Raw genomic sequence first — 11,501 nt, 5'->3', positions numbered from 1 at the left:
AAGAACTCAAAAGAAAAGAAAGTCGTTTTTGTTTAGCAAGTGGACAGACATCACAATAAGTATTATTTGTATTTGTAGAACAAGGTGTATCAGAAGCTAGGGCATGCAATCTAGAGTCAGAAATATGTCCCAAATGACAATGCCAAATATAAGAATTGTTTTTAAGAGCATTACAATAAGAAAGTGTATTTGAATTACAAGGAACAAAACTGCTGAAAATATGCAGTAAATGATATAAAACTTGAGAAATTTTAGCTACTCCAATTGTCTTCCAATTGAAGATATCCTGAATGTAGCAAAAATCATGTAAGAAAATAAGAAAACAAGATAAGTTAGTTTGCTAACAGAGACAAGATTAAAGGTAAATGTAGGAACATAAAAAACATTAGCTAAGACTAAAGATTCAGAGAGTTTAACCGTGCCTTTGTGTGTGACTCAAATGTAAGAATCATTAGGTAATTTTACAAAGATGTTAACAAGAATTGGTGGTGATGTAAAAAATGAAAGAGAACTAATCATATGATCACTTGCCCCAGAATCAAGAATCCAAGATTGCGGACCAATAATAGAGAATGTTGAAGATATACCTGAGAGGGGTTGTGCAGAGGTCGATGGTGCAGTAGAGCTAGTAACAACAGAAGGTATTGTACCTACTTGATTCACAGATGAAATATGAGTTTGAAGTTGAAGAAAATTAATGAGTTGTTGACATTGCTCGGAAAAAAAAGGAAAAAGTGGAACTATAACCAAATCAGGAACAGATTGGTTAGCAATAGCTGGATTGACAGTGGCTTGATTAGGGTTTTGAGACTTTGCTCTATATCCTGGTGGGTAACCATGGATCTTATAGCATTTGTCAATGGTATGACCTGAGAGACCACAATGAGTACAGAAAAGGCGATCCTTACAAGGAGCCGATGGCTTACCAATCCTGGATCCAACAACAGAGCCCTTCATCTAATTAGAATCGTGATTAAGCAACATATCAACAGCCTAATGAGAAGATAAAGAATCAAAAAAAATTTCTTGCTGCTTTTCCTCTTGAAGAATAAGCGAGACACTTTGTTAATTGAAGAAAAAGGATTAGAGAGTAAGATCTAACTACGTAGATGCACATAAGACTCATTGAGTCCCATTAAAAATTGCAGGACATAGTCCTCTTGTTGATATTCAACAATCATTTTGATAGCTCCACAAGAACATAGGGGTATAGGGCAAAAATGAACCATTTCTTTCCAAAAACTTTTCAACCGTGTAAAATAAGAACTTACAGATGCATCGGCTTGAAGCAAATAGGCAATAGCCTTCTGGATCTGGAAGATGCGAGGCCAATTGCTCTGTGCAAAACATTCCTTTAAGTCGTTCCACATCTCTTCCACAGAATCAATGTAAAAAACAGAGGATGTGATTTCTTTGGACAAAGCATTAAGCAACCAAGAAAGAACAATAGTATTGCACCGAATCCAAGCGTGACACAAAGGATCACTGTCAAAAGGTTTGGGCAAAACACCATTGACAAAACAGAGTTTATTTTTGACAATAAGTGCCATGGATATAGATCAGTTCCATGTGAGAAAGTTATCACCAGTGAGAGGTTGGGAGACGAGCATCGCACCAGGGTGATCTCCATTTGCGCGGAAAGGAAATGAAATGTCATGATGATTAGGCTCGAAGAATATAACAAATCATTCCCAATAATAATCAAATACATTCGTAATAAAATAGTAGTGAACTGTTTATGAATTATAATGAACTAACTGAAAATAGATAAATATTTTAGCTATAAAAAAATTTCATAAAAATAAACTCACAAATTAACATGACATCATATGTTAAATTTTAAAATTATTTTTATTAGAAAATAAATCTTATATTAATATAAATTATATTAATTTATAAATTTATTTTTATAAAATCATTTTATAATTGGAAGTTTTTTATTTTTTTAACTACGTTAGAGAATTATATATAAAGATACAAATGATGAAACATCATGAAAGTTCGAAGAATGTGTGCATATTTAATAAGCATAAGGAAAATGCGAGGACCACCGTTGTTAGACACCGTTTTTGTGTCCCACTTGATGTGTGCACTCTACTGTGGCATTTCTTTCCTTTTTTTATTCATTTGCTTCCGCGCCCATGCCTCTTTATTCCTCTTTGCACATTTCGTTTTTTCCAAACCAGTGTTGCCTCCGATTGATTGATCCCAAACCCCGACCGTCACAAGAAACCCATCTCCAACCGGCACAAGAGACCCCTCTTAGCATGGGGGCTACGCAGGAAGCTTCGTAATTTATTTATTTCGTTAATCCATTACCATAATGCTGAAAACTACGTTCCTTATATTGTTTGGTTCCAAGAGAAAGCCAAAACTTTTAATGAAAAATATGAAAATCTTCAAGACTTGAAGAGGAATACATTTGTTTTTACTTTGTTTATTTTTTCTGGTATTCTTCTCCTGTCAACCAGAATTCATCCATTGGTGTATAAAATATTGGTACCAATGAAAGACTCAGCATATCCACAATATCTCTTAAGAAGGGCTGATGGCCTTTGGTTTCAAGTCTTCTATTTTGAGTTTGTATTTTCTGCACGTTTCTACCGTCTTCTTGTTTTGTTGTTGTTGATTTGTATTCATTAATATTTTAATCATTTCTACTGTCTTCCGTGTGTAAGACGTAAGCGCCGTACTTTTGAATTGCTTTAAAAAAATTTCTATCATATTTTGAAATTATAAATTCTTACATCAAAATTATAACGTATTAAATGTAAATACTAACAAATAATAATCTTCTTGTTAATTTTAGATGTACATATTTAGAGGTATATGATGATAGCGAATCTACGACAGTCATAACGTTCGGATAAATAGCAAAACAAATCATCAATTGCACCACAATGAATCTCTTAAAACATGAAAACGAGGTAAGATGTGTATTTATAAATCTATTTTAAAATTTTGATACATTACTTATTTATATGTTTCCATCATTACAGGATCGACTTCCATATTTTTAAAATTAAGCAGCTTAAATTTCAACTAAAGAAGGGATGATCATATTAGATGCACAGATAAATGAATACGGCCAATTGTGCCAAAATAAGCTGAATGTACTCTCTGTTAATGCCGTTCCCGAGACAATAAGTTGAACGTTTCAAATATCTCCTTTCAAACTTATCGCACTTGTAAGATATATTTTAAAAATATATGTACATAGTTATAACTTAGTTCTTGTAAATCGTTGTATTATACTTATAAATATTATGCAGATCGTGTATATAATGTGTTATAAATAGGAAAAATTCTAAAAATATAGACAAATTTTTGTCTATTTATAATTAAAAATTTGAAACATAATAAAATTGGTCAACTGATTGCACATTGCCCTTACTAGTGTGTGTATATATATGTATTAAAAGAAATATGTTCAGGAGCTCATTTACTTCGTCATCAAAATTGATCCAATAACTTTTTTTGTTTGTTGATGACATGGCGGCAGTGAGTTTACATTACCACAATCATTTAATAAAATTGAATTGTTAAATTGGAGGCTCCCGACACTACAAAAAATAAAAAATAAAATAAAAATGTAAAATAAAAATAAAAATAATATTCTGACACAGAAAATAGCTCGATTTTAAAAAGATGCATATATTAAATAATAATGATCTAGCCCAAGCCCAATAAAAAGGACCTATTAAGTGAACCCAAGACAAAAGTCCGCAATCAACTGGAGAAGGCCTGAGCTTACAAAGTGCATTCTCAGTAAGATTGCAAAAGGATCACTTCTCCTTCTCCTGATCAAAAGACCCAAATTGCCCCGAGTCAGACATTGCACAAATTGGAACCTTGATGATCTGGATGCCCCAAAGAGCAAATACTTTGACCGAAAAAATAATATTAGTGTTACACTATAAAAAAAAAATTCATAAATATATAAATTTATAACTTAACACGACTTCGTCCTTTATAATATAAATAGTTTTATAATGTAATATACCATGTCAAACCATATATATTTGTGAGTTTATTTTATAAAATTTATATGTAGTCAAAACATTTCTTTTAAAATAAAAACCTCCTTAGAAGGACAAATCAATAATCCTAATCCTCCAACCCATTGATCATCCATCATAAGATGGCGTGATAATATTCCTTATAAGAATTCTAAATAAAAACTTTTCATTATATAATTTCATATGTGATTTATTATTATTTTTTATTTCTAAATACTTAAATATGTGTATGTTTAAATAGAATGACAAAAATAAAAAAATCACATATTAATTAAATAAAAATACAATTTGGTGGAAGAATTCCTCCTAACCTTTAAATAGTCTCCTCGCTTTAAAAAAAAAAAAAAAAAAAAAAAACCACTCAAATGAAAATGCAAGGGACCCACATACTCATAGTCGCACGCTCTCGTACTGTTTTGAACTTTTTCTTACCGTTGCCTTGAGTTCAGGAGAATCAATATCATTATCCAAATCTAGCTAGCTAGGATGCTATTACCATCATGTTCTCTTTTCTTCGTTTTTAGTTTAAAACACCATCTTGTTTGTTATATAAAGAAATTCCTAATTTCCTCGCACTTATTGAGTGCTCGAGCGAGGAAAGGAATTTCCTCCGAAATTTTATATGTCCAAGTTCTCCATATTCTATTTTACGGAAAATTTCACGTACGCCACCATGCAGAATGCTTTCAGGGGTTAAATATATATTTGATAAACGGAATTTTCAAAATGAAATATGACACGAAATTATCTATAAATTAAATTAAGAATGCATTAACATTGATTACAATATTAAAGAATTATGTATCAAAGAATATACTTACACAACTGATTAACGTATATATATAAGTGCTGTCGACATATCGATCGGTCAATAAATTATAAAATTGTAAGGCAAGAAAAAGTGTGAATGTTCATAGGGCTTGCATCCATTTAGAGCAAGTGTATATAGAACAGGCTGTTTGCACCATGGATAGCAATATTAGAATATTCCCTGCCAGAAAGGTAAGACATGGCCACCAAGAAACGATATAATTCTTCATGTTTAGGTTCATGCTCACTTTCCAACTCTTCGAATAATAAGTATTCGCGCCTTCAATGGCCTTGTCAAGAATCGGAACTTTTGTTACCCTCACAGACTTCGTCATCCAATTCCAAAGTGTTGCCACTTCTACATCACTTTTGAGGCGGTTCAAGATGATCCCTGCGTTACGAAGAATCCTCACATCCTCCTCTGTATCAATTATTCCATTCATCAACTCTGTATAACGTGTAAAAGCCATCACCTCAGGGGTAATACATGCCTCGTAGGCCACGAGGTTCCTTAGCACCACTTCGGAGTTATCATCTAAGTGAATAACTGGAAGGTAAAATGAGCCAGAAGACTTGTCAAATTTTATGCTTCTCAATCCACCCTTTGCTGGACGAAATTTTACACCAATTTTATGAAGCTCAGTCACACTTGGGATTGCAATCTCTTCGATTAAAGGACTTTCGTCTTTCCCGTCGTCATGACTAGATGGGATTTTCAAATTCTCAGCCATGTTCTCTGCAGTCGATATTAGATCGGTTATAGCAGTAGCACTCTTGCTTCCTCGATTTGCAAAAGTCGAGATTATTGTGAATGGTATTGTGAGTATGAGTGTGACTACTTTCGACTTGAAAATTCTGCTAAGAAGGAGGAGCGAGGTAAAATAAATATACCATAGCGATTTCAAGATTAATTTCCAGGCTTTTCTATACCAACAAATCTCTTTATCATCTTCTGGCTTTTCCTGCTCACAATCAGTTGAAAGTTGCAAGGTTGGTGCAATTACCATGTAGTATAGAAGATCTAGCAAATGGGCTCTCGCGAAACATTCTTCCCTGAAATTTTGTTGATCATTAACGTACTTGATGGGTGATAGATCTTTGCAAAAACCCAACAGCATGTCGGCTAATACTTCGTCACGATCTTCGTAATAATAAAATGCGTGGTGGACTTCTTTAAGCAAAAAGAGAGGGATCTGATTTTCCAGCATGATGATATCCCTGAGTATTGCATGGTCATGTGTGGTTTTCTTCCTAGCGTAGTCGATCAACTGGGCCATTTTAGAAGATATTCGCAAAAGTGAGCCTCGGTTTGTTATGGAAGAATAGTTTTGGAGGCACTCCAATATGAAGGCAGCATCAATGGCAAATATCCATGCGAGTGTTTCTGGGTCAAACACCAAGAATCGATGGTAGCAAGCTCGAATGATGCAATCACTTTCCGCAATGCGGTTCGCCAAATCACGAAATTTGATTTCTTTGATGTGCTTTTGCACTCTCATAGCTGAAGCAAGCTTGGAGTGCTCCATTTCCAAGAGTTCAAGCCGCTGGTGGTGGTATGGGCCGAGGGCTACAAGCTGTGGCGTGTATGTTTCTGGTTTGATAGACATTAGGGTTTTGGGTACGCTGAAAATGCTAGTGGGAACTGTTTCATCGTCCTCTTCGAGGGCTTCTTCTAGGGCTCTACTTATATGTATGACCCATTCATGGTCATGGGTAACTTTTGGTGGTTCCATTGCTTTTCACGCGTAGGATATGTTCTCCTTTGGAAAATGGAGAGGGTGAAGGCTTGGAGTAATCTGCTTTCAAGATTGCGAGGAAAGAGACACACCCTTTGGCCTTTTATAAAGGATTGGAGAGTTTTAAGAGTACAAGTTAAGAATTAATTTATGCATATCGTTTTGTACTGATCATATCAGTCGATTTACTTGAGCGAATAATTAGTTTTACTAGAGGCCGCGGAAGCTACCAGCGGTGGCTCAGTACTCTTTTTCCACAATACTATTAGTCAATCGCTGGAACAAATCAAACATGGTGAATCGGTGATCCTTATCTTATACGTTGATCTAGACAAGATGACCGCCATATTTATTTCAAAGTCAACCTCAATATCCGAGCCTCTGTTAATTTCCGAGTTACGAAGATCTTGTATGCGACTGCATAATAAAAATTCTATTCCTTATTTTTACACATTATATATTATATTTTTTTTTTCTCTTACAAAATATATTGTATATAGATAATGAGTAAAAGAATTTAATAAATTTAAGAAAAATAAAACTAAAAAATAATTAAAAAAAAAATTTAAATAATATATGACGTATGAAAATGATAAATAGCACAACTCACTGCATAATAATTACCTACTGCCTATTTTGTGCAATATATGAGAGGTGGGTTTCAAATGCACATTTTTTGGAGAATCGGTGACGCTATTAGGCGCTCTTGAATACATACATATATATATATATATATATATATATATATGCTCCATGTAGGATTTTACTTTTGTGTTTATTTTCCTACAACATTTTGTTAATTATAAGAAAAATTACTTGAATTAGGATAGCTTGACAGGTCGTGTGCACTAAAACCTTGATAGTCTAATTAGTACAAACTGGTATTTCATGTCTTTGAAGACAGGAGTTCGAGTCAAAATATAAATTAAAACTACTTATGATAGTAAAACCTAACTTTTGGGCTATGAGATGGGTTTTGGACCAGTTAGATATTTTGAGGGTGCACACTGTGCTGACTGGCTCGCCCTCGAGGTAGTAATTATAGCTCAAACCGGATATTCTGCAATGGAGAGGGCTCCTATGGTCACAATCAAAGAGAATTGCTATTCTAATCACCGCCTCTCCTTTTCTTAAGGAAAAAAGAAAAAACCGTGTTTATCATAATTAGCTAGGTCGCGTTCATGCACGTTTTCGTTGCATGTAATTTCCTCGTTACCATATTTATTTCCTCGTATGTACGTGCATGTCAGAGGAATGGGGGAAGGGTTTGATCGTTACCTGGTGGGTAACGTGGGTTTATAGATGTATATATAATACGAATGGTCCTAGGTTACCGTGTTGGAACATATCATTTGTATATGGTACACATGCATGCATTCACGATGGCCATGCATCTTATTATATTACGCACGCACGCACGCACAGTAAATCATCTTCAGTCAAATTATGAAAAAATAGACTCGTGATTTTAGAATAGATATCTTTAAATTCAAAATCAGTCCCTCGGGCTCGAAATTGACCTAGATGATCGAATATGATCATTTGTTACACCTCAAGATATAAATGCACGTGTCATACAATTCTTGATCGCGTCGTTATCATTGTATAAAGTACTTGTGATTTTGTGTTTTTACCAGAATATTATTGCGTTGAACGGCTTTTGTATTTAATATATATATTTTTTTTTTATAAACAACCTTCCATTACAAAACATTATCTTTTGCGTTTAATATTAAGCCAATTGAATCAATCAATTTTCCAGCCCCCATGAGATATTCCAAGTCTACTTATTTTGAAAATGACAACCTTACGTACGTACACCATTACAAGAAATATCGTGTTTTCTCAAGAATGAGATTGGTGGAAAAAAAAAAAAAAAAAAAAAAAACATCTTTTTTGTGAGAAAAACGTTGTTCTCGCAAATTTCAGTTTGTGGGATATATATAAGTTGTCGCAAAAAGTATTATATCCCATAAAAACTCTAACTCGTGAAAAATACATGTGTTTATCCACGGTACATTCTGCGGCAAGAGCCTTCCACCACTCGTGGCATGCAAAAGCCAATTTAATTTCTTTACATCCACACATTTCAGAGGGCTGATAATGACCTGAAAAAATAGTACAAACATTAAAAATGAGTCTATTTTTATTACAAATAATCGATATCATCGTAAATAATCATTACAAATAATCCGTTGCAAATTTATATTTTTTCTTTTAGGTACCTAATTTATTATTATTCTTCTTCTTCAAGCTAGCTATATATAATATAGGTGTTTTAGGAGGAGGAGACATACTAATTACCCCATGCACTTATTAGATTTATATAAATGGTTAATGAAAGGTCAGAGAGCCTTCGGCTCAGGTGCATGTAGCGATTGAAAGAAGACTAATTTATATAATAAGACCCGCCAATTAATGGAAAATAAAAAATAAAAATCATCCCACATCAAATAGTTGCTGCAGCCTAGGAGTCAGCTTTTGCACGGAAACAATATGCCAATGGGCAAAATTATAAAATCTAAGCCTAAGAAAAAAAAAATAACAAAATTATAATTGGAGCTGCAAGATTAATATCAAATATTTTACTCAACCCATTGTGTTGGAGGCAAAATCAAAATAAAGCACATGATATGAATATTTCCAATAATGCATACAGATATATATATATATATATATATATATATATATATATATATATATATATTAGTAAGCGTTTGCCCAGTTGACCAATTTTGTTATGCTTCAAATTTTTAACTATAAATGGACAGAAATTTGTCTATATTTTTAGATTTTTTTTTCCTGTTTACAACACATTATACACACGATTTGCATAACATTTATAACTATAATATAACGATTTACAAGAACCAAGTCACAACTATATATGTATAGATATTTTTAAAGTATATATTATAAGAGCGATAAGTTTGAAATTGAGATATTTAAAATATTTAACTTACTGTCTCGACAACAGCATTAACAAAAGAGTACATTCAACTTTTTTAGCACAATTGGCCGTATTCATTTATCTGTGCGTCCAACAGGATCATCCATTCTTTAGTTGAAATTTGAGCTGCTATATTCTGAAAATATAAAAGGCGATCCTGTAATGATGAAAACATATAAATAAGTAATGTATCAAATTTTTAAAATAGATTTATAAATACATATTTTATCTCGTTTTCATGTTCTAAGAGATCCATTGTGGTGCAATTGATGATTTGTTCAGTTGTTGTTCTGAGCGTTACGACTGCTATGGATTCGTTATCATCATATACCTATATTTATACTCGACATCTAAAACTAACAAGGAGATTATTATTTGTTAGTACATTTAGTACGTTCTAATTTTGATGTAAGAATCTATAATTTCAAAATATAAAAGAAAATTTTTACCATGGCCGCGACACAGTCATGCTCTTGCAATTGTAACATTGAAAATTCTCATTGTAGTCATACCCGGTTGCTTTGTTAGAGTTTGTGCAAGACATGTAAGAGCATTAGCAATGGACTAGCCAAATGTCAATGTAAGTCCATAATTTAGCTATATATAAGAAAAAATATCTACATTGGACTAGCTAAAAGTCCAAAACTCAAGACTTGAGCTACAATAAATCAAGAAAGCTAGCCAACATTGGCGAGTTACTATTCACAAGTCATCAGATTATTTTATAATTTTCATCAACCTCCCCCTCTCTCTTTCCCTCGTTCTTTTCTCTCTCTTCATACCCGAAAGCTTCATCGCCTCTTCTCTCCCTCATTCATCCCTCTTCTTTCCCTCGGTCGTCTTCTTCCCAATTTTCTTTCAGGCCAAACGGTAAGTCCCTCTTCCTCGCTCTTCTCCCTCTTCTCTCTTATTTCTTTCCCATTTTTTACCCTTCTCTCTGTTTCTTCTTCTTGTTTTGTGCTTTTGATTTGTGGGTTTTGTTTTGATTGTATGTGTTTTGTTGGAAATACTGCACCTGCTTGGTTTGTTAAGAAAATATAAAAAAATAGTGAAGTTTCGTGGTGCTTTCCAAATCCAAATTAGTAAAGGGATGGGCTAGATGGTCTTGCCTTATCTTTCTTGTAATTAAAAAATATATATATATTTGGCTGTAAAACTTTGATTACTCATAGTCCACGGGTTCTTCTTTTCTTTCTATATGCATTATGGTTTGTTGGAGATTTGTTGATTTCTATGACTTTCTTGATTCTAGTTTTGATTTCATGTCGATTCTGGTTTTGATTTGTTGGGGAATGGTTTCCTTCCAAGTCTCCAACAATCTAAGTAGATTTAATGTTTGGGTGAATGGCTGAAAGAACGAGGGTGATTTTTTACATTTGTTAACAGCCAATGGTTGTTGAAAACTTATTATGTGTATAAGCATTATTCTATTTGAATTTGTCTTGTTTTCATGCTCATATTTAGTTGTCGAGAATAAAAGTGATCTCAGAAGGTGGTGCTTGGCCGAGGCTAAAGAGATGGCTGAAGTATATTTTCTTCGTTTACTTTTCCAACAGAACATTAGGTTTTTGATGATTCTCTTCACACTCTTACTGTTATGAGATTGATAGTTAATGTTTTGGAGGGATAATGATGAAGAAAGATGCTTGATTGCCAGTTTTTAATTTTATTTTGTTAGGGTGGTTGAACAATTTCATTTTTTCAGAAAGTTTGTACATGCCCTTCTTAATTCAATTCAATTCAGTTATTCGATTCAATCGAAAAATTATAGAAACAGAGCATTGCAACAGAGCATTATTGGACATTAGTTTTTCCAACATAGCATTCTTGCATTTTCTTAGATGATGTTTTATCATCTGTTAATTGTAGTTGTTTACAATTCTAAAGATATTGGTGACTCGGTGAGGATATTGGTGAAACATAGACAAAGGATTCATCTGACTTTGATTCTGAAGATGATTATGAGGAAGACTTCATTGATGACAG

General features: G+C 33.3%; 1 protein-coding gene across 1 annotated transcript; it reads right to left on the bottom strand.

Annotated features, from left to right (window-relative positions):
• Positions 1–3,785: 3,785 nt before the first annotated feature.
• LOC121262022 (putative UPF0481 protein At3g02645) lies at positions 3,786–6,562 on the bottom strand. The gene is made up of 2 exons (XM_041164461.1): positions 5,078–6,562; positions 3,786–3,860 (listed from the first exon to the last, which is right to left on the bottom strand). Exons 1-2 carry the CDS (start codon positions 6,560–6,562, stop codon positions 3,786–3,788), a joined length of 1,560 nt encoding a protein of 519 aa, XP_041020395.1.
• Positions 6,563–11,501: the final 4,939 nt, after the last annotated feature.

The sequence above is a fragment of the Juglans microcarpa x Juglans regia genome, chromosome 4S (genome assembly GCF_004785595.1).
Source record: "Juglans microcarpa x Juglans regia isolate MS1-56 chromosome 4S, Jm3101_v1.0, whole genome shotgun sequence".
In the NCBI taxonomy this organism is placed as follows: domain Eukaryota; kingdom Viridiplantae; phylum Streptophyta; class Magnoliopsida; order Fagales; family Juglandaceae; genus Juglans; species Juglans microcarpa x Juglans regia.
Note: the sequence above shows the minus strand (reverse complement) of the source record. Positions and strands in the feature narration are given on the sequence as shown.

Excerpts from the sequence above, each read along its gene's own strand:
- LOC121262022 (XM_041164461.1), bottom strand. The coding sequence starts at position 6,562 with ATGGAACCACCAAAAGTTACCCATGACCATGAATGGGTCATACATATA. Across the intron at positions 3,861-5,077 it reads ATTATTCGAAGAGTTGGAAA|ATCATCAAGGTTCCAATTTG; the intron begins GTGAGCATGAAC and ends TGGGGCATCCAG.